Source organism: Antechinus flavipes, chromosome 1, assembly GCF_016432865.1.
Source record: "Antechinus flavipes isolate AdamAnt ecotype Samford, QLD, Australia chromosome 1, AdamAnt_v2, whole genome shotgun sequence".
Lineage (NCBI taxonomy): Eukaryota > Metazoa > Chordata > Mammalia > Dasyuromorphia > Dasyuridae > Antechinus > Antechinus flavipes.
The window spans coordinates 685205586-685230179 of NC_067398.1; the positions used below are offsets into that span (position 1 = coordinate 685205586).

At 36.4% G+C, this 24594-nt stretch overlaps 1 protein-coding gene across 7 annotated transcripts in view; it reads left to right on the forward strand.

The window, feature by feature from the left end:
• Positions 1-24594, forward strand: part of RIMBP2 (RIMS binding protein 2) — a 494357-nt gene that overhangs the window by 32384 nt on the left and 437379 nt on the right. For all 7 annotated transcript variants that reach the window (XM_051972604.1, XM_051972603.1, XM_051972606.1 and 4 more), the window contains exons 5-6: positions 7909-8208; positions 15033-15170. In XM_051972604.1, the coding sequence (XP_051828564.1) occupies positions 7909-8208; positions 15033-15170 (438 nt within the window). The remainder of the gene's footprint in view (positions 1-7908; positions 8209-15032; positions 15171-24594) is intronic.

The window sequence follows — 24594 nt, forward strand, 5'->3', positions numbered from 1 at the left end:
TGATTCAATTCTCTTGGCTGTTCATTCACGACAAAAATGAACTGTTTCAAGGATGGGAAATTGCATTTGCTTCAGAGTAGGAGTAAATGGATCATTTCTTTTGGAATCAATACCTCAATGTTTCTGCCTCTGGAAGAATTATCTCCAAAGTTGGTCCTCACCATCAATGAGCACCTTTCCTTTATTGATTTAATTGATGTCCTTGAGAGGTTCTATTCTTCGGGGATCAATCAGTGATCAGAATTTTAGAGTTTACCATGTACCAGATTAGACCGCTAGATGGCACCATAATACATAGAACATGGAGCTTGGGATCATGAGTTCAAAGGGGACCCCAGACACTTATAAGTCCCTTTTCCCCATTTGCCTAAATTTCTCATCTGTAAAATGAGCTGGAGAAGGAAATGGCGAGTCATTCCCGATCTTTGCCAAGAAAATCCCACCTAGAGTCATAAAGAGACTGAAATGATTGAATGATTATAACCCCAGGCAGCTTACACTTTAAAGAAGGAGACAATATATTCCTAGATAATTGGGTATATGATAGGTACAGAGTAGATAGAAGGTAGCCTTAGAGGGATGACTTGGTAAAAGGAGCTTTAGGAAGGTCTCCTGGGGTGGTGCTGTTTGAAACAACTTGGGGATTCTGGGGGATTGCGTTGAGGATGGAGAACATTTTAAACATGGTGGACAGCCATGGAAATGGGATGCTTCCTTTTGCATCTAAGGGAGAGCAAGTAGGAAAATATGACTGTACTGTACACGAAAGGAAGTAACGTGTAAGATAAGTAGAAAGGAAGAAGGAGACAGGTCGTGAAGAGTTCAAAATGACAAACCAAAGAATAAAGATTTAATCCTCCCGGTAAAGGACAGCTATTGGAGTTTAAGTAAGAGGGGTGATATGGTTAAATTTGTGCTTTGGCCATCGGTGGCTGAATGGAGGAAGAATTGGAGTAGAGAAGAGACATAGGTAGGGAAACCAAAGTAGGAAGCTTTTGCAATAGAGTAGGTCAGGGATTGGCAAAATGTGGTCTGCAGGCTACTTTGACCCCTGAATGTTTTTGTACTTGAATTCTCTAGTCACACAAAAACAGACCACAGGCTGTAGTTTTGTTGTTCGGTCATTTCAGTTGCATCCAACTCTTCATGATCAATGACATGGGATGGTTTGCCATTTTCTTCTCTAAGTCATTTTACAGATTAGAAAGCCGAGGCAAAACAGAGATTAAGTGACTGCTCAGGGCCAAACAGCTTGTAACTTTCTGAGGTTGGATTTGAACTCAGGTTTTCCTGACTCTAGGCCTGGCATTCTATTTAATCTATCATCTAGCTGCCTTTCCTCAACCCTCCACCCCATTCCCAGTAGGCAAAGGATCCTCACAGGTTCTCTGTAATGTTCAGGCTGGCTTTCTGGAGGACTTCGGGATCAGCCCGAGCCTTGGTCTTAGTGGAGAAGTGATGAAGGCTTGTTACTCACCACCAATGATAATCTTTTCTTTATTGATTTAATTGATGTCTTTGAGAGACTAAGGTTCTATTCTTCAGGAACCAATCATTGATCAAACTAAATCAAAGCTCTTCAGAGAGCTTCAGTAGTTTTTAAAAGTGTAAAGAGCTCCTAAGGTCAAAAAGTTTGAGAACCATTGGTCTGGGCAAGAGAATATGAGGGCCTGAATGAGTACGGCAGCTGTGTGAGGGAAGGGAACGTACCTGAGAGATGTGGAGATGGAAATGACAAAATCTAGCTAATGACTGGTTATTTGGTACGAGAGAGAAGCATCAAGGATGACATTGATATTGCAAATCTGGGTGAATCGAATCATCACCATCAGCAACAGCAACAATAACAATACAACAGCAACAATGCTGCTGCTGCTAGCTAATGTAGCATTTAACGGTTTTCAGAGAGCTTTATGCTATCTCACTTATTCCTTCAGCCTCTTGGAAGGATAATAGTGCCCTAAATAGCAACAGAGAAGTCTAAAAAGAAGAAATTTTTTGGGGAGAAAATGAATTCTATTTTTGGACTTGCTGAGTTTGAGAAAACAAAAATAAGTGAGACTTCTTAATTCAAGTTTTCCAAGTAGAATGGACAGTGAGGCTGAAGAGTCCTAGACAGACCACTAGAGGTCAGTGTCTCCCAGTTACTTGAGTGGAGAGATCTTCACCAGCTATAGAGAAAACTCCCTTAGCCATTTGCTGGTCCATCCCTCATTTAAAAGTAACATATAAATTAAATTTTAGCAACTCATGTTTCATTGTTCCCTAACCCATTCAAGTTAATTTCAGAAATATTTCTTTTTCTTGATGCCTTTTAGAGATCTTTGTGTCTCTTCCAAAATAGACCCTTTCCTATCAAGCAGCTAGTGGTCTGTTAAAAATTAATTAGCATTAGAGACTTCATTATTTCATTCCACTTTTTTCTTTTCCATGCATTTTGTTGTATTTTGGCTCACCCCACCCCCATCATTATTTGTCATTCCCTTGGGAGCAGCAGTGATTTTTTTTTAACCTTTGTAATTCAGTACCTGGTGCATAGTTATACAGTCATTAAATGTCTGAAGCCAGATTTGAACTTAGGAAAAAATGAATCTTTCCTGACTTTGGACCTGGTACTTTACTCACTGTGCCATCTAGCTATCCATATCTACCTACCTGATATATCTGCCCTCCTTATCTATCTTGTATTCAGTTCCCTTGCATTATTTGAATTTATTCTCTATATATGTGACACATGTATATGTCATTTTCTCTATTTGAATATAGGTTATTTGACTGTAGGGATTGTTTCATTTTTTTATTTGACTTTTTGGTGACTATCACGGACACATATCTGAGAAGTGGGGTGCAAAGTATTTAATTGACTGTATCAGTCACAGATCACTGTCGCTATCTGTCCTCCATTCTTCCAAGGTACTTCTAGTTATTAGAAGTTTTCCCCCTCCTTTCACTCATTGACCCCTGCCACTCCAGCCTACATCTCTAGTAACCTGCGAATATGATGTACATCATGTTTCTGAAACTGGAGAGCTCCTCTTTGGCTTGAGCAATCTTTGGTGGGAAAAGTGCCTGTTGAAGTTAGGTAATAACAAATTATAGTTATCAAGGGTGCTGTAAGTATACCCAGGGCTTTACAAAGCACAGAGAAGGTTAAAGAGGCAGCCTATAAAAATAAGATAATCTAATGCAGGTGGGTCCAAACAAAAGTCAATGGAGGAAATGTCTGAAGAAATGGTGGAGTAGCTGATGAAGAGATAAACAGAAAGACTTTGCCAAAAAGAGGTGCACCGTATCTAATATCCTCCGAGTGTCTGTAGGGGATGGTAGTAAGGAGGGAGAAGGAAGAAGGAAGATGAAAGCAGAGAGGATAGAATATTTTTTAAAATAAAAAAAAATTAATAGTATTTTATTTTTCCAAATACATGTAAAGATAGTTTTCAACATTCATTTTTGTAAGATAGTGTGTTCCAGATTTTTCTCCCTCCTTCCCTTACATTCTCCTTTTCCAAGCCATCAAGCAATATAGATTAGATATATGCATCTCTTTTAAACATATTTCCATATTTGTCATGTTATACAAGAAAAATCAGACCAAAAAGAAAAAAAACCATGAGAAATAAAAACCAAATAAACAAAAAGGTTAAAATACTATGCTTTAATCTACATTCAGTCTCCATAGTAGTTCTCTCTGGATATGGATGACATTTTTCATTGGAATTCCAAAGCTAGAAAAATCGAGGTTCAAGTTTAACACATACTAGTTGTATTATCCTGGACAACTCATTCAAACACATACCTGGGGTTCCTTAAGCTAGAAATGGGAAAAATCATCACTGCCAAAAGGGTTCATGACTACAAAAATGTTTAAGAACTCCAGCTCTAAGGTTATAATGATAGAGAAGGTGCTGATCCTAAATTGGGAAGAGGAGTTTGTTCATTGATGAGTTTCCTATAGCAATAAAATCACATTTCCAGAACTTATATCTATTTCTTTGTTCCAGGTAACTTGATTAATTTTTTTTGATAACTGTATTTCAAAATGAGTGACTTCTTTCAAAACTCCATGTACTTTCTGCATTTATAAACATCCTGAGAAGGCATCCATTGGCTTTACCCAGTTACCAAAGGATTCATGACTCAGAAAAATCTTTGATTTAGTTGAAACTCTTCATTTTACAGATGGGGAGACAGCCTTAGAAAGCTTCTGAAGCCATATTCTATATATTTTTCTACATACCACAATGCCTTTTTTTTTTTTTTTTTACTAATTTGTGATTTCATTTATATATGGAATTCCTTTATTTCATATATATATATATATATATATATATATATATATTATATATGGAAACTCCCATTGACCAGGGAGGTTGATACTTGTTCTACAAAGTTTTACAGAGTTGTCAGGATAAAATAAATGACTTAATCAGGATCACATAGCCAGGAGGCATCAGAGATAGGACTAACTGTTCCTAATTCTGGAAAGGTTTTTTATCCACTATACCTGGCTACATTTCTATGTTGTCTTCTATTAAACAGAAATATGACTGTTTGTGTCTATCATTCATTGGTCTTAATTGTGCCAGCTAGGGCCAAGGGACATAAAAACCTGAAGTCTCTGTTCTGTGACAAGCCTTCAGATATCAAAAAATGGTGGTGATTTTTACCATTTCCAGCTTTTCTTCTCTGAGTTGATTATCCCGAAGTGACAAAGTCAAAGTAGCAGTTAACTAGATTTTGTTACCAGGTGGGCCTAGAGTCCAGTTGTTCAAGATTCTGAGATGACTGGTCGTCTTTGGAAAACTGAGCAAAGCTAAATGTTATATATCGGGATTGAACCTATGATTCTGGTCATGCATTAACCAACTGAGATGCACCAGAGTATATTATAATATTGGGTGTTTCCATTAGAAGAAGCTGATAACAGTGCCATTTTGAGGGTTAAGGGGGGGGGAAAGAGCTCATAGGCTCATAGACCTGAAACCAAAAGGGGCTTTAGAGGCCAACTAGCCCAAATTCCTTTTACAGAGAAAGAAATCAAAGCCCAGAGGTTATTAAATAAATAACCTGATTTCACATACATAGTCACTAATTAAATTGTTATATAAATGTGACTTATCATCACCATCATCATTGTCATCATCATCATCATCATCGTCATCATCTTCATTTCCATTACCTTCATCTTCTTCATCACATTTTCATTATATCTTCTTCATCATCACCATCTTCATCATATCATCATTTTTATTATCTTAATCATCATTATCTTCTTTCTATCATCATCTTCATCATCAACATATCCATCATATCATCTTCATCTTTATCATCATCATCACTATCTATATAATGTACACCTCTATAAAACTACGTGATAGTTTGCACAGATATTGCAGCATCTTGAAATATTGAAGAAGCAGCTTGGGCAAAGGGCCCGTTGCCCCTTCGAGTAGCCCACCCCCTCATCTGTCTGGCTTTCTTCCTAAGGCCTCCTTAGGGGCTATTATTCTGTCATTAAGTAATTGAAGGTCCACGAGATGCCAAGGCCTATTTAAGGCACTCAGAAAATGTAGCAAGAATTAGCTTCAGCTACTCTCTGGACCATTACATCTGCTCCAATCAGTGGGTGGTTTCTTGCGTACAGCATTTGTCTGCCAGAGCATCTGTACTCCTGGAATGGGCCTGAGGAAGGAAGAAGCAACTGTAAGAGCAATCTCAAGGTTGAGAAAATCATCCTTGCTCTTCAAGATTGGTTTTTGGAAGTGAAAATAGCCTTTTGCAAAATCTTGTAAAAGGAAACAACATTGAATCTTTCAGACTGAAGCACAAGATAGGCAATTTGTAGAGAAGAAGATAATCACTTTGTAGAAAATCTTCTGAATAAATAATCTCAAGCTTTTAAAGAAATATGATCCCCTTCTTTAAAGACCAAAATACAATGGATAGAAGTTACTTGAAGGCTGATTTAGAGCTTTTTTTGATTAGAGATCTTTAATGACAGAATGTCATTAAACTTCCTTGGGTTAGATTAAGCTCTTCGGAGTTGGGAGTATTCAGGCAGAGACTAGATATTTATTTGTTAGAATTGCTATAAGTAGGATCAACAAAGTATGACAAAATTTTGGAATTAGAAAGACCCAAATTCAAATCCTGTCTCCATACACTTATTAGTGATGTGATCCTAGGCAAGTCACATAATCTACCAAACTCCTAGAATTCACCTCCTAGCATTATTGTGAGAAACAAGAGAGAATATTGCAAAATTATTGGAAAACCTTAAAGGTTTGTTATTACTGTTGCTATTGTTGTTGTTGTTATTCCTGTATTGGGAAATGCATCAGAGGACCTTTCCTTTTTCTTTGTAGTTCTCACACAGCGTGAGTTCTCTGCAAGATGAGTCACTTGGATTCACTTAAGCAAATATTTATTAAGTACACTCTGCTTTATTTTTGCCATTGAGAATACAAAGATGAAATAGGAAATGGTTCCTGCTTTTTAAGACTTTGTAATTTAGTAAGGGAGATCTCTTAATCAATAAGGGTTCACCACTATGGCTGATACGCCATACTCTAGAGTATGGCTAGAGTTAGGAAGTACTAGAGATAGGAAGACAAAAATGAAATAATCCCTTCACTCAAAGAAAGCACAAAAACACAGTTCCATAGGTATGACACTGTACTCAGTGCTGGAGATAGGAAGACAAATATTAAATAATCCTTTCCCTCAAATAATTTACATTTTATCAAGGGAGAAAGCACAAATACAGTTCAATAGGTGTGACATTTAGGCAAAATAAAGACTTCAATTTGAAGGGGTAGGCACTAAGAGCTGCCCAAGGGAGCATGGGAGAAGAGAGATCTATGTAGGAGATGACATTAAACTAAGCGTCGATAAAAAAACAGGAATTCTAAGAGATGGCAGTGAGAAAGAAGGACATTCCAGGCAGTAGGGGCAACCTGTATAAAGGCACAGGGATATGTATTCCAGATTATAATATGATTGAAAAGGAGGATCAGATCATAGAAAGAGAGCTAGAAGGGGCTGTAGGGGCAGACCATCTAGTCCAAACCTCTAATTTTACAGATGAGTAAACTGAGACCTGGAAATGTTAAATGATTTGTTCAAAGTTGTATGGGCCATAAGATGAAATAACTGGAAAGGATCTTAGAAGCCATTTGGTCCAAACCCTCATTTTAATGAGGGTGATGAAACTGAGACTCAAAGGGATAACATGAACTTGAGGTCTTAGTAATAAATGGGCAAATTAGGATTTGAACTCATGTCCTTTGAGAACAATTCTAGCACCCAGAGTTTAAAGGGGTCATATTCATTTCCAAATTTCCAATCCTAGCACCAGAGAAAGCTCTCTGCAGAAAATGGCCCTTGACATTGAAAAATTGACTTTAGTTTTGCTCTTTTTAAAACCTTTCCCTGTCCGACTTTGGGGGCCGTACTATCCTTCTTAGAATGAGATTACCCATCTACAAGTGTGTGTTGAGCTGCCAGGTGATAGAGGGAGACGTAGTTGATATACCTCATCCTTTATTTAGTAGCATAATGGAAATGCTTGTGTTTTAAATATATTCTATGCTATGGCCATATCTTAAATATATCTGCTGCATGTTAATAATTAAACAGATGTGTAAGTGCTCCGTTTGGGGTAGGAAAATAAGAACTATGAGTCCAGTGCATAATTCTCTACCCATGGGAGATTTGCTTGAATCAGGATTTTAGATTTAGGTCCATAGTCTATCTGTATAAATAGCTTCTTTTGGGAGGAGGAGAGACTCCAGGACTACAGGATAGAGCTTGATTCACCCTAGATGCTCCCTTAAATCTGCCATAAAGTCACTTACCTATCTAAGCTCAAACTGAGTGACATTCAGGGTCTCTCCTATTTCCTTTCAGAAGGGCAGCTTTTTGTCCTCCTCCTCATCTCCCGCTGAGCAAAGGACGGGACACCTTCTGATGCCGAAAGGTCGCTCGGGCCACCGAGGAGCCCCCCATCTCCAGCTTACCCCCAGGGGGGTCAGTATCACCAAAGACCCAGAGATCCAGCTGCTGCAGATGGAGCACCCGGAGCTCAGGGGCCAGCTGGGACATCTTCGGGTCAATCCCCTTCGCTTTGTGGGCCCGCCAGAGAGTCTGGAGGCTGGAGGAAGTGGACTTGGAGAACTGGCCCAAAGAGAGTGGGCTGAGCCCTGTGAGGTGAGGTATCCCTTGAGTCATTTCTGAGGCTGGTCAGCTCTTTCTGGGGAGGAGGGAGTGCTTTTATTTAATGACTCAGAGCTCCCTTCTTCACTAAAAACACTGCAAATGCCTTTATGGAAGTGGCTCACTCATTCTCTGGGATTTGTCCCTTGAATTTCAGTCTCTTACTTCCTGGCACACAGAGAGGAGGAATTCCAAAGAAAGCACAAAATTATTCAGAAGTAGCCAGATTTTTCCTGTGTTAACTTGGGTTCAGTGATGTCCACACCTTTAAGAAGGGAGATCATTGTATAGGAAACAGCATATGGTGAAGTCAAAAAAAATACGGACTTTGAAATCAATGGATCTGGGATTCAATCTCTACTTTATTCTCACTCCCTGTGTGACTGTGGACAAGCCATCTCACCTATTGAGACCTCAGTTTTCACATTTATAAAATGGGAAGAAATTGAGCTGGACTTTGGGATCCTTTTTCAGTTTTAGATCTAGGCTGCTGTAGTTTGAATTTGAATTCTGATCCTGATATGTATAAAATAATAGGCCTGGACTAACTAGTCTCTGAGATGCTCCCCAGTACCTGGCACAGTGTAGGCAATTAATAGATATCTACAGATTGATTAAGCCTAGGCAGTTGGTGAATTGGGCCGCTAGGGGGCGCCATAGTGGATAGAGCATTAGGCCAGGAATCAGAAACTCATACTCCTGAATTCAAATTCAACCTTAGGCACTTACTAACTGTGTGACCCTGGGTAAATCACATAATCCTGCTTGTCTCTATTTCCTCATCTATAAAATGAGCTGGAGAAGAAAATGACAAACTATCCTAGTATATTCATAAAAAAACCCCAAATGGAGTCACAACTAGTTGTACGTGACTGAAGAACTGAGCAACAACAGTAGGCACTTAATAATTGCCCAGTGAATGAAAGGCATAGATAATAAGTAATATTCTATCCCAGAGATCCTGCAAGGCCAGTTAACTCAATCAAGTGTTTAATAAGCTCCCACTAGGGACTCAAAGACAAAAATGATACACCTCTTCCCCTCAAGGAGTTCTTTTGAAGGAAACAAAACACAACATATGATATTTATACACAACATATTTTTTTTAATACCTTGCCTCTCTCAAGAATTTTTTCTTTCTATATACAAAGGAAATATAAACCTCTATTAGGTGTTGTGTGTGTGTACAAAATAAATAAGAATTATAATAACAATATAATAATAATACAGGAAAGGACCACCATCACGACAGATGTGTTTTGCATACATTATCTCCTACGAGCATCATAATAACCTTGGTTTGTTATTTTTGTGGTTTGTTTTTTGTGGGGTAAGTGACTTGCCCAGAGTCACATAGCTAGTGTTAAGTGTCTGAGACTGAATTTGAATTCAGACTCTCCTGACTCTATGGCTGGTATTTTATCCACTGTGCCATCTAGCTGCCTCATCATAGTAACCTTGTTTTTTTTTTCCTAGCAAATTGGTTTATTTTTAATACATTACTTTATGAATAATGTTGGGAGAGAAAAATCTGAGCAAAAGGGAAAAAACCATGAAAGAGGTAAAAAAAGATACAGAAAAAAAGAAGTGAACATAGCATGTGTTGATTTGCATTCTGTCTCCATAGTTCTTTTTTTGGATGCAGATGGCATTTTCTGTCCAAAGTCATTGGGACTCCTTTGGATCACTGAGCCCTTGAGAAGAACCAAGCCTTTCACAGTTCATAATCACACATTCTTGCTGCTATTGTATACAATGTATTCTTGGTTCTGCTTGTTTCACTCAGTATCAGTTCATGTAAATCTTTCCAGGCTTTTCTAAAATCAGCTTATCATTTTTAAAAGAACATGAATATTTCATTATCTTCATATACCACAACTTGTTCAACCATTCCCCAGTTAATGGATATCTCATAGTAACTTGTAAGGCAGTTACCATGGAAATGATGAACTCCATCTCACAGAGGCTGAAAATGAGACTTTTTCTTATTCAGTCATGTCCAACTCTTTGTGACCCCATTTGGGCTTTTTTTTTGCAGAGATATTGGAGTAGTTTGCCATTTTCTTCTCTAATTTATTTTAGTGAAGAAACTGAGACATGAGGGTAAAGTGACTCCTAGGGTCACACAGCCTCTGAATGCTAGGGTCAGATTTGAATTCATGGAGATGAGTTTTCCCATCTCCAGGACCAGCACTCTGTGCATTATAGCACCACCTAGCTGCCCTCTGGAATCAAACAGAAATCAATTTTCTCTTCAATGTCACATTTCCCATCCTCCCTCTAAGTCCTTCTTAAACAGATTCTCAAAACGTATAAACCTGAGCCCCTGGATAAAGCACTCAAGCTCTCTCAGCTTGCGGTAGCTACATTCACCATTATTCCTATAGGAATAATAGTGAATGTGGCTACCATATTAATAATACTTTATGCATATTAAAATGCTATATAAATGTTATTCATTATTCTAATGATAACTACTTTAGCCAGTAATATTATTGAACATGCTTTATATTATAAATTATTATTATATTATTAAATTATAAATTTATTTTATTTATTATATTATATATTATCATATTATTTATTAAATAAATTATTGTTATATTATATTATAAAATCTGCCAACAATACTTAGCTTACAAGGAGATCTTACTGATGGCCCAATGCATTTTCCTCTATTCTTACCCTAAAGCTCTTAGTTCAGCCAAAGCTAATCTGTGCCACAGCTGTATCACTAGTGAGTGATAGAGTGAAATCTACTAGGCTTTGACTGTGTCAGATGACACAACCTCTTTTAATTCTATCTTGGTCATATTCAGCATGATTGAAGGATCCTGTTGAGGTGCTAACTGGAATAAATAGAACCTATTTTATCTATATTCTGCTTGTGATGTTGGAAATTAAGCCTATACGTAGCGAACTTTGAATTCTGAGCCTCTACTCCAAAACTTGTGTTCCCTTTCAACTTATCTATCTTTATCTCTAATTATCTATCATAAATACAGATCTATACAAACATACACACATCTTCATAACTATATATATTCATAAACATACACATATAAAAATATAGATATAAACATACACTATATATATAAAATTTGTATGTATTATATATATAACATACACATATAGCATATGTATATACATAGTTATATATCTATTACATGTAACAGTATAATACAGGTATATTATGTAATATATAGTATAATATCTGTGTATATTAATATAACATGTGTATATAGTATATATATATATATATATATATATATACAATATATTATACCATATAGTATAATAGTATAATATATATTATACCATATAGTATAATTATAGTATTATACTATAAGGTATAATATATTGTATATATTAATATGTAATATATACGTATATATGTGTTATATAATTACATAATAGAGACATTTAATATTTAATTTAATTAAATATTTAATGTTCAATACATAATAATACTTGCCTTATTATATATAAATATATATTATATATTTATACATATATAGTATATGTAATATAGTTTCCTTCAAGGTTTAGTTCTATTTCTACTTTATACATGAAGCCTGTCTAATCATCCAGCTCCTCCTGACACATTGTCACCAAATCTTGCATCTATTTTCCATATATTTATAGAAGTATATATAGAGGTATAGCGCTCCCTTGGCTAGGCAGTAAGATTATTGAATTTGGGAATGTTTTGGTTTCTCTTTTAGTGTCCTTAGGGCCCAGTACAGCACAGTGCCCAGAACACTGTTGATTGGTTCATTCCTTACTGACTTTTTGTACATTTGTCTCCCTTCATAAAATGGAAACTCCTTGAGAACAGGAACTGTCTCCTTTTGAACCCCGGAACCTAATTCAGCCTCTGGAGCATAGGAAGCACGGATACATATTTGATGAATAACAGATGATAGACTGAAAAGTCAGAGCTGGGGAGTCTCATGTGATATTTGCACAAAGCGTTCTGGGTGCCGTGTGAGGAATCCCAGATTTAAATCTTATTTCAGAGAGCTCTGGACTTTGATTCTCTCATGTGTAAAACAAGTGGATGACCTCAAAAATCCCTTTCAGTTCCCAACCTATGATCCTTTAAAATGGAAGAATTTGAATGAAATGATCTCTAATCACCCTTGCTTATAAAATTCTATGATCCCAGGACTTCAACAGTCTCTCGGAGATCTTTCATATCCCATCCCAAAGGTATTTGACATAGACTTCAATTTCTCAATCCTGAGTTCTGAATGTTCATGGTCTTTAAATTGGCCAGATGCTCAGAAGGAAAATCTGCTCCCGAGGGCTGGTCTTGTCCAGCAGTCCTTTCCTTTTCAGTGTAAAAGTCATCAGCCTTCCATAAAGTGCACCTTGGGGCTACGTCCCCATAAACTTTTAGAGTCCATCCAGCCACAGTAAACTGACTTTTGCAATCTTCTTCAAAGGGTTGGAGAAAAATATACATCATGGGCCGAGCAAAGATAAAACAGTTGGAAAGTGCATCTCTGGGACTTCTGTGTTTGAATATTATGTGTGAGCTTCTGAGAAAACATAGGAGCAATGTAATGAGCTTTCCTTGAAATGGGCTCTGGAGATCCCTGCCATGCCCCATTTATGTTTTTGCTCTCCAGATGAGGCCTGAAAACAAAAATAGTATCTTGCATCTATAGAATATTTTAAGATTTGCAAAGCACTTTACATGTGTGATCTGATTTGATCCTCATAATAGAATTGTGATTATCCCTATTTCACAGACGAAATCATATCAAACAGAGAAATCATATCATTCACCCAGATTCATGCGGTTAAGCAGGAGGTAAAAACAAGGTCTTTTGTTGTCAGCGTTATTCAGTTGTGTCCCACTCTTCCATTTGGGGTTTTCCTGGCAGAGATACTGGAATGTTTCACCATCTCTTCCTCCAGTTCATTTTATAGAGAAGGAAACTGAGACAAATAGGGTTAAGTGACTTGCCCAAGGTCACACAGCTCATAAATGTCTGTGTTTGGATTTGAACACATGGATATGAGTCTTCCTGATTTCAAGCCCAATGCTCTATCCGCAGCAACCCACCCAGCAGGAAACAAGGTTTTCCTGATTCAAATTCCACTGCTCTTTCTACTACACTTTGCTTCCTTCCTAGAAACATAATATGGAGTAGATATGGCGATTTTCCCTTTTTAGAGATAATAAAATGCTTCCATTTTATTTATCTGAACTCTTTTATCTCTTGGAATCATGACATCATAGATCTGGAAGGATCTTGCTAGTACAACGTCCTCTTGACACTGAGGGGAGACTGGGATAACGGACACAGGAAAAGAGTCTAAGAGCATCATTAATCATTGGCAAAAGCGGCCTCAAACATAACCCTCTGGACTCAAAGTTTGGGGCTCTTTCCATGACCATACTCAACATCTTCAATCAGAATGATGAGTCTGGAATAATCATCACAACTGACATGGACTGTTGGCGAAGTACTTTACATACCTAGCAATTTGGTGGGAGCAGGGGATCAGAAAAGGCCTCCAGCCAGAGTCACTGGACATTCCTGAGCAGTTGAGCCTTAACCACCTTATGAGGTAGATACTTAACTTTTTGGCCTTTATTTTGCAGATGAAGAAACTGAGACTCAGGGAGGTTGAAAGTTGCCTGTTTCCAAAACACTACATGTACTTAATCCTTGCTGTTTCCATCATGCCCCCATGTTACTTTCTATTTCTATGGGTAAAAATAATAAAAATGATTTTTAAAATTGGTTTTTATATACCACTTTCAGATTTGCAAAGCACATTTGTTAGCCCATTTAATCCTTATAACAACCCTACAATTTAGGTACTATTATTATTCCCATTTTATGGATGAGGAAACTGAGGTTGGGATAGGCTAAATCATTTGCACAGGGTCTCACAATAAGTTTCAGAGACGGGATTTGAACTCACTTTTTCCTGACTCTTAAGTCCAACAATCTATCCACTATCCAAATTTTTTTTGTACTCTGGGTCTTGTCTCCATATGGGGTCACGTAGCTGAATGTGGGGGGTCATGAAATTATGATTTATTATCAGTAAATGTTTAATTTGTATCACCTGTTTTATTTACCTATATGCCGGGGATGCATACAAATTTATCAGGTGAGTGGAAAAAGTTTAAGAAGCCACGCTACTATTCCAGCCAATTGTCTGAGTGGATGAAACAAGCTCTCCTTTGCTTGAGTTCTGAGCCTGTATTAAATGGAGCTTGCTGTAAAGGGTTTCCTATTCTGTCTAGCTAGGTATTGACTCTGGACCTCTGATGGAAGCAGCCACTGACTGCAGGGTTTTAGCACACAGATTTCCAGCCAGGACTATTAGCAAATTTAAAAATAAATGTTATTATCAAATTATTTATTTACTAAATTAATTAAATTAATATATATTTATTATTTATATATTATATACAATATTATTATATATTATATATGTTATATATATAAAATATTATTATTTATATTATTATATAATATATCAAATAATATATAACAAATAAATTGATTAAAAATAAATTAGATTTATTATTAAAATGATAATAATAATAAAAGAAAAGAAAGAAAAAGTTGCATCTTCTGCTCAAGGTGAAGTAAATGGATGTCACTGATTAGGGACAGTAAATTAAATTGTGTGATGGGTCCTGCTCTCTCCTGGCCAGTGGAGGTAGGAATACCCAGGTGACCTTGGCCCAAAGACCCAAGCCTTGGGGAGCATCCCTGGGTTCTAGGGCCCCTCAGGGGGCTTTGGGAGATGAATGATTGCTCAGGAGGCACAATTTTCTGCCACAGGAAGGGCTGGTCGGGCAGAAGCCTGCTGACGTGGAGCAGCTGCTCAAACAGTCTCAGAGGGAGCTGCTTTGGCTACAGAGGCAGCTGGCCTTCGTCTCTACAGGAAGTCCCACCTACCTCCTGCCTCCTCCGGACCAAGTAAGTCCCTGCACCATCTGCCTCCAGGCAGTCTGCATGGGGTGTGGGTGGGGAAGGAAAGGCTGACTTTTCTCTTATACTTTTCGAATGGCCCACTAAAGAAAAATGGGCTTTTATAAGTCTAAACACAGTGACTGCTAATCATGCTTGTGTGGATTAAACAGTTGGCATTTTGTTGGATATGATTTTTATCTAAAGAGAGACTAGTTTTCCTCTTCCTCAGCAGGGTCTTCTCTTATTCACTAAATTCACATTCAATTTTAACTTCAGCCTAAGCAAAATAGAATTATGATTATAATTACAAACATAATGTAAGAAAAACTGGTTTTCCTCTTCCTTATTAGGGTCTTCTCTTACTAGTAAATTCACCCTCAATTTTAACTTCAGCCTAAGCAAAATATAATTATGATTATAATTGCAATCATATATTAAGAATTAATTACTGCAACAAATAATCATGCCTAACATGAATTTATTAATTTAATTAATAAAAGATAACAGTATAAATATATTACAAATATAACAAAATATAAACATATAATATTATAAAATATAAATATATAATATAAAACCTAACAAGTAATAGATTATATAATAATAATTTTTATTAATTTAATTTTGTTGTTATTTAGATGCCTCTGACTCTTTGTGACCCCATTTGGGGTTTTTTTGGCAGAATTACTGAAGGGATTTGCCATTTCCTTCTCCAGCTCATTTGACAGATAAGGAAACTGAAGCAACCAGGATTAAGTGACTTACCCAGGATCACATGGCTAGTCTGAGGAAAGATTTGAACTCTGTAAGATTTTCCAGGTTCATTACTCTATCCACTATGCTACCTATTGTTAATTATGACCACAATTAATATTATATCATGCAAAAAAATAACATATTTCTAATATCATCAAGTGAGACACTTCTTCACTCTTGCTCCTCATATACAATTTCTTGAAGCCTTTTTCAACTTGGTGTTGATGGTACTGGTGATTGTGATAACTTACATTTATGTGTCATTTTCAAAGTTGCAAAGATTATTTTGTATACTTTCTCGTTTAAATCTCATCACAACTTTGAGGGATGTAGCAGAGATATTTGAGGCAGCTAGCGGATAGAGCACTGAGCCAGGACCTGAGTTCAGATCCAACCTCAAACACTTAATAGCTGTGCAGCCCTGGGTAAGCTACTTAATTCTATTTGCCATCCTGTCCCCATCTGTATAATGAATGGGAGAAAGAAATGGCAAACTACTCCAAGATCTTTGCCAAGAAAACCCCGTGGATGGTATTGACATTCTATGGTCCATGGGATCACAAAGAGCCAGACATGAGTAAACAACAAAGCATTAGGTATTATTATCACCGTTACAAGGGAGGAAATTGAGGTCCAGAAAAGTAAAGTATCTTGAGCCTGAGCTGCCACTGTATCCTACTGATCCATGAAGTACCTGCCCAATCCTGTGCTCTACTGTCTAAAACTCCAGTCACTTCCATGATAATTGAATGAAGGAAGTATTTATATACAATATAAGTGGTAAGTGCTGGGGATACAAATAGGAAAATAACACAGTCCCTGCTTTCAAAGAACTCACATTCTTAAAGGAGAAACAACACATATTATGGGAGGTTTCAGCTACAAGTAGGATGGAAAAGTCTCATAGGATAAGCAGGAAGTTAATGCAATCATCTAGTATTTATTAAGCACCTATTATGGGCCAGGCACTTTTCCTTATTAAGGACTGACTGTGTATAGTTTTAGCTCTTTGTTGGGTAGAATTACAAGTATATATATTTGTACATATATATATATTTATATGTCATAAAACTTATAAATTAGGAAGTTTTGATAAGCCACAGTCCCTATCTCCTTGGGCTCACAGTCTAGCAGGGCTTTGAATGATTGAAAGAATGAATGAAAAGGCATTTGTTGGGTACTCTTTATGTTCCAAGAACAATGCTGAGAGTTGTAGATATAAAAACAAAAGTACAACAAGCCCTCCCTCAATGAGCTTACATTATAATAGCAGGCAAAAACCATGTACTAGAAGAATATGAAATTTACTTAGCAGGAAACCATAAAGATGTGTATGATAAGGAATATACTTACGATAGAATATTTTGATGTTAGTAGGAAGGAAGAATTGAATGAAAAGAGAGAATTGGAGGGAAGAACTTGTTCAGTTGTGTCTTACTCTTTGGGACCCCATTTGGAGTTTTCTTGGCAAAATACTGCAATAGTTTGACATTTCCTTCTCATTTTACAGAAGAGGAAACTGAAGTAAATAGTGTTAAATGACTTGCCCAGATAGTAAATGTCTAAGGCCAAATTTAATCTTTCTGACTCCAGGTCAAGGTTTCTATTCATTGTGCTATCTAACTGCTTTTTGGAGGGCTGGTTGTTAAATATTTACCATCATCTCTCTGATTGTTTTCTACATGAAGCTATTACTAACTTCTCTTATCTTAGCTGCAGATATATCCCCAATACAAAATTGTCTTTTGCTTATTTAATATATTTTAAAAGAATTTTATATTTCACTTTGAACTTAAACATCAAAAAGACATTTCCATAGATGTAGCAGAACACCCAGATTTATATATGAAATCTTTACCTTATATTCTTTCTCTTTATATATATATATATGTATATATATATATATATATATATATATATATATATATACTACATACTATATATGTATACATATATATATATTATACTATATATATATTCAATTAATTAAATTGTTATTTTTTTTGGAGAGGCAGTTGAAGTTAACTGACTTGTATTAGAGTCCAGATTTGAACTCCTCACATTAAGATTGATGCTCTTTGCACCATCTAGCTGTCCCTAAAATTTTTATTAAATGTAAAAAGTATATAAATTCCACACATTATTTTAAAAACTGCCCTGGAAGTAGCTAGGTGATACAGTGGATAGAGTACTGACCCTGGAGTCAGGGGGACCTGACTTCAAATGTGGCCTCAGACACTTACCAAAGGTATGATTCTGGGCAAATCACTTAAATGCAATAGCTTCCAAATAAAATAAAATAAAAACTTCTCTGATAGTCCGTGCTTCTCTCTGTTATCTTTTTTGTATTTAAAACTATTTTAATGGCTCTCGTCCAGCATTTTCATTACCTCCCACCTCCCCATATCTTTTTATTTACTTATCATGTTGTTCTCATGATGGAACATAAGCTTCTTGAGGGCAGGATTGTTCCATTTTCCTGTTCAAATCTCTAGGACCTAGCATAGTGCCTGGTACATCATAGACATTTAAGAAATGCTTGTTGACTGAGTGATTACTTGTGGTCATGTAGCTAATGAGTATCAGAGATGGAGGCAGAAAAACCTATTTTTAAAATTCCAAGTTCAATACTCTTTTTTGCTCTGCCACATGACCCCTCTTCACCACCCTCACCCCCCAAGACAATTTTGACTCATAAGATAATAGCAAAATTTGTCTGGCCTTCACAATACTGTTGGATCAAGGTCATGGTGTTTCCCTTGATTGCCTCTCCCGGTGGAAACAGTCCAGTTTTGTTTTTCTGTTGTGTGGCATTGGAAAACTCCAGTTCTTTGAATGGTAATTATGCAACTTTGCAGCTGGTGCATATTTGACATCTGGCAAGACTCATCACATCCAGGGCTAGATAAACAAATGGTGAATTATTTATAGGATTCTTTAATAGCTGAATAGCCCAAGTTAATAGCAATGCCTCTGTGTGGGTTATTTCTCTGTCAGGAGATTATAAGGTACATACAATAAGCATCCAAAGAGTTTATTTTTTTGTTTTTAAACTGAATTTGCCCTTGTTAGGGAAAGTTCATCTTTTCAGACCCCGATGACTCCTTCAAACTATTTTGAATACTTTCTACTATCAGTGAATTATAGATTTAGATCCAGACCTTTGACTATTGAGTTCAACCCCTTCTTATGGCTGAGGAAAATGAGACCCAGAGAGATTGACACATGGGCAGCAAATAGCAGTGTGGGGATTTGCTCTTGAGCCACCTAAGTCTAGACTTGTTATTACTGTACCATGACACTTATTCAACAATAGCAGCAACATCATTAAGCGTGTATTAAGCACGGAGGCGAAGTGTTCAGCAATAGTGATACAACGACAAAGGCAGAAGGCAGTCTTTACTCTCAAGAAGTGGGAAGGAACAGTAAACAATCATGTAGAAACAAGCTGTCTATATACAAGCAAAATCAGAAATGATCAACAGGGAAGGAACTGGCATTAACAGGGCTTGAGAAAAGTTTCTTGTAGAAGATGGAACTTAAGCTGAGATTTGAGGGAAGTCAGGGAAGCTAGAAGGGGCAGGTGCAATCAATAGAACATTGAGTTTGGAATCAGGAAGATTTATCTCTCTGATTTCAAATGTGGCCTTAGACATTCACTAGCTGGACAAGTCAATGAACCCTGTTGCCTCAGTTTCCTCATCTGTAAAATGGGCTGGAGGAGGAAATGGCAAACCACTCCAATATCTTTGCCATGCAAACCCAAAATGGATCTCCCCCCTCAACTCCTTTCCTTCAATAACAAATAATCCAATATAGGTTAACCATGTGTAGTTCTTCTAACCGTATTTCTACAATTATCATGCTGCACAAGAAAAATCAGATCAAAAAGGAAAAAAATGAGAGGAAAAAAAGCAAGCAAACAACAACAAGAAGATGAAAATTCTATGTTGTGATCCACATTCAATCCTCATAGACTCTTTCTGAGTGAAGAATACAAGTTTATTGGAATTGGACTGAATCACCTCATTATTGAAAACAATCAAATCCATCACAGTTGATCATCACATAATTTTGTTATTGCTGTGTACAGTGTTTTCTTATTGAACCAAGTTCTTCCTGAACACTGCTTTAAGGTTCTTGGTGCTTCATCCTACTGGCTACTACTTACAGCCTCTCAGGAGGATTTAGAATTTTAAAGGACCGTCTAGTCTAATCTACTCATTTTACAAATGAAGAAACTGAGATCTTTAGAAGTAAAATGATTTGTCCAAGTTCACATATGAAGTAGAGCCGGGATTTCAACCCAGGATTCTCTATATCAAAGCTTCTTAAACTATGGTTTGCAACCCCATTTAGGATCTTGTAACTGAATGTGGGAGTTGAAAATTATGATTTATTATCAAAAATGTTTGATTTGTATACATATTTTACATACCTAAATACCTGGGTTCATGTGAAAATTTCTTGGGTGAAAAGGGGTTGTGAGTGGGAAAAATTTAAAAAGCCCTGCTCTATTCCACTCCATAGTTATTTCATTTTATTTCTATTTGGGGCTTGTTGACTTTCTGGTACTCCACCTACAATTCTGGTAAGTTTCTAGCAGGTGGCATTGCTAGCCATTTTTTCCCTATAGAAAAAAATTTGCTCTTTGATATTGAAGGAAATATTTCAGAGTTTCCCTTTAATAGCAAGAGACACAAATTCTCCCTCAGGACAACTCAAATACAGCTCCAGACCAGAGTGTTTCTACTCTGAAATCTCTCCTTCATCTGTTTCATTGAACATACTTTGCTTAGGACTCAGGATACTTCTACCCTCTTGTCCTTGGGATTTTCTCCCATTTTTCTGTTCTTGATGCTGGTTTGGGATAGAATTAATGCAGTCTGAAGATCTCTTTTCTTCAGTTCCTACACAACATAGATCTTACCCTCAGCATCATCTCCTATGTGCTGAAAAGCTGGACAGAGAACTTTAATTTGTCCATCTTTCCTTTTTCCCATTGTCTCTTAAGCACCATACATCCTTCTTGGATAAAATGGTCAGGGCCATTTCCCTCTGTCTTTGGGGTAGAATTGAGCATATCCAGGCAGTAACAACAACTAGATTTAGAAAGCACTTTAAGATTTGGAAAGCTATTTACACAAATATTATTTCATTATCTTTTTACATTAGCCCTGAGACAATAGGTCCCATTATCTTGTTTATAGATGAGGAAACTGAGGTAAATGAAAGTTAAGTCTAAATTCACACAAATATTAAATATCAGGTTTGGGAAGACTACAGATCTTGCACTCTGTCTAATATTGACTGCTAAGAGAGAAAAAGAAAGGGATGGGGGGGTGGTATGTTCTCCACTCTGAACATAATTTGCACTCAATTGGAATGACATTTATTAAGTACCTACTGTGTGCAGAGAATTGTGGTATGGGAGAGATATAGAATTCACCCAAGACATGATCATGGCCCTCATAGAGTTTACACTTCAGGAAAGGAACAAGATATCTACATAGACTATATTTCAATAGTAAACCCATGAAAGAGTTATAAAATAAACTATTAATGATGAAGCTCTCATTGGATAGGGAGAAGATTATATGTGGAAATGATATCTTTGTAAAACAAATGACTTTTTAAAATACTTTAAAAAATAATAGCTTTTAATTTTCAAAATATATGCAAAGATAGTTTTCAACATTCACCTTTGGAAAACCTTGTGTTCCAAATTTTTCTCCCTCCCTTCCCCCACCCTTTTTCTCTAGACAGCAAGTAATCCAATGTAAGTTATATATGTGTGATTCTTCTAAACACATTTCCATATTTATCATGCTGCACAAGAAAAATCAGATAAAAAAGGAAAAAAATGAGAAAAAGGCAAGCAAACAGCAACAAAAAGGTGAAAATATTGTGTTGTAACAGATATTCAGTCTCTATAGTGTTTTTTCCTGGATATAGATGGCTCTCTCCATCACAAGTCTATTGGAAGTGGCCCAAATGACCTCATTGTTGAAAAAAGTCAAATCCATCAGAGTTGATCCTTATATAATCTTGTTTTTGCTCTTGGTTCTACTCACTTCACTTTAACATTAGTTCATGTAAGTCTCTCCAGGCCTTTCTGAAATCATTCTGTTGATGATTTCTTAACGAACAATAATATTCCATAACATCCATATATCATAATTTATTCAGCCATTTCCTAACTGATGGACATCCACTCGGTTTCCAGTTTCTTGCCACTACAAAAAGGGCTGCTACAAGCATTTTTGCACATGTGGGTCCCTTTCCTTCTTTTAAGATCTCTTTGGGTTCAGATCCAATAGAGACATGCTGGATCAAAAGTTATACACAGTTTGATAGCCCTTTGGCCATAGTTCCAAATTGCTCTCCAGAATGGTTGGATCAGCTCACAATTCCACCAACAATGTATTAGCAACCCAGTTTTCTCACTCCTACATTTCCCTCCAAAATTTATCAGTATCTTCTCCTGTTAGCCAATCTAAGAGGTATATAGTGGTACCTCAGAGTTGTCCTAATTTGCATTTCCCTAATCAACAATGCTTCAGGGCATTTTTTCATATGACTAGAAATGGTTTTAATTTCATATGAAAATTGTCTGTTCATATCCTTTAACCATTTATCAATTGGAAAATGGCTTGTATAATTATAAATTTGAGTCGATTCTCTAAATATTTTAGAAATGAGGTATTTATCAGAAACCTTGGATATAAATTTTTTTCCCCTAGTTTTCTGCTTCCCTTTTAATCTTGGCTGCACTGGTTTTGTTTGTACAAAACTTTTTGATTTAATATAACCAAAATTATCCACTTTGCATTTCATGTTTTCTAGTTCTTCTTTGGCCATACATTCCTTTCTTTTTCACAAATCTGAGAGGTAGACTATCTCTTGTTCTCCTAATTTGCTTATAGTATCACCCTTTATATCTAAATCATGAACCCATTTCTACTTATCTTAGTATTGGGTATTAAGTGTTGGTCAATGCTTAGTTTTTGTCATACTATTTCCCAATTTTCCTAGCAATTTTTGTTAAATAGCTAGTTCTTATCCCAGAAGCTGGAGTCTTTGGGTTTGTCAAACACTAAATTATTATAGTCATTGACTATTATGTCTTGAAACCACTAACATTTTTTATTAAAGCTTTTTATTTTCAAAACATATGTATGGGAAAAAAGGATTCTTTTTGAAGTCAGGAGAATTTAAGTTCAAAACTGGCCTCAGATACTTAACATGTCCTAGCTGTGTGAACCTGGACAAGTCACTTAACCCCAATTGCTCCAGCAAAACAAAACAAAACAAAAAAACATATGTATGGATAATTTTCAACATTCATTCTTGTAAAACTTTGTGTGCCAAATTTTTTCTCGCCCACCCCCTGCCCTAGATGGCAAGTAATCCAATATATGTTAAGCATGTGCAATTCTCTATACATACTTCCACAATTATGCTGCACAAGAAAAATCAGATCAAAAAGGGAAAAATGAGAAAGAAAAAAATGCAAACAAACAAAAAGAAAAAAATGAAAATACTATGTTATGATACTAAGTTATCACAGTTCTCTCTTTGGATGCAGATGGCTCTCTTCATCACAAGACCATTGGAACTGGCCTGAATCATCTCATTGTTGAAAAGAGCCACATCCATCAGAATTGATCATCATATAATCTTGCTGTTGTCATGTATAATGATCTCCTGGAAACCAATAACATTTTAAAATGAAATATTTGTGAGAACTGGAGGAGTAGGTATTTGTAAACTTTATGAGCAAGGGCACCAAGGAAAAAATTGTAGAACTTGTTTTGTGAGGAGAGAGTTGTAATTTAATAAAAGGGTATAATGTGCAGAGAGGAGTAAGGTGAAGTTTAATTGAAAATACAGAGTAATGGCCAATAATGAGATAGTCTTAAATGTCAAGTAAAGGGCTTATGACTTTATTGACAAGGAAAAAGAGAACTACTAAAGATTTTTGAAGGGGCTGCTGATGTGATGACATTTGTGAATAAGGAAGATTACTTTGAAAGAGAGATGGAGAAGAAGAAAGAATGGAAATAGGAAGATCCATTAGGAGACTACAACAATAGGGGATCATGAAGGCTTGTATTTGAGTGACAGCAATGGGAGTAGATGAGAGGGAATAGATGTGAGAGGTCCCAAAGAAGAAAAGTCTATAGGACTTGGTAGTTGGTTAACTATCATACCAGATAAGTGTGATCTCAGATGCAGGGATTTGCTGGAGTTAGCTAGAACTGGTGATAGAGAAGGTCTGGTGAAATTCAGCTTGATAGGAAATGAAGACATGGTTGAGTTGGTAAACACTCTTTAATGGAGGTTTTCAGAAGAATTATCTAATTGCAATATAGGAATTTCAGGTGACTTTAGACATGTACTTTATCGACTCTGGATGTAGATTTCCCCCCTGGCTAAATGAATGCATTTATTGCTATCTTTCCATTGGATTGAAAGCTCCTCGAGGACAGGGACTGCTTTTTGCCTTTTTTATATCCCTAAAACTTAGCATAATGCTTGGCATATAGTAGGCACTTAATAAATGTTTATTGATAGATTGATTTCCCTAGAGAATCTACCCTTGACCTTTGCATCATAGATAATGTTGGACTTTGAAGTCTAGAAGAACTGAATTTGAACATCATCTCTGATA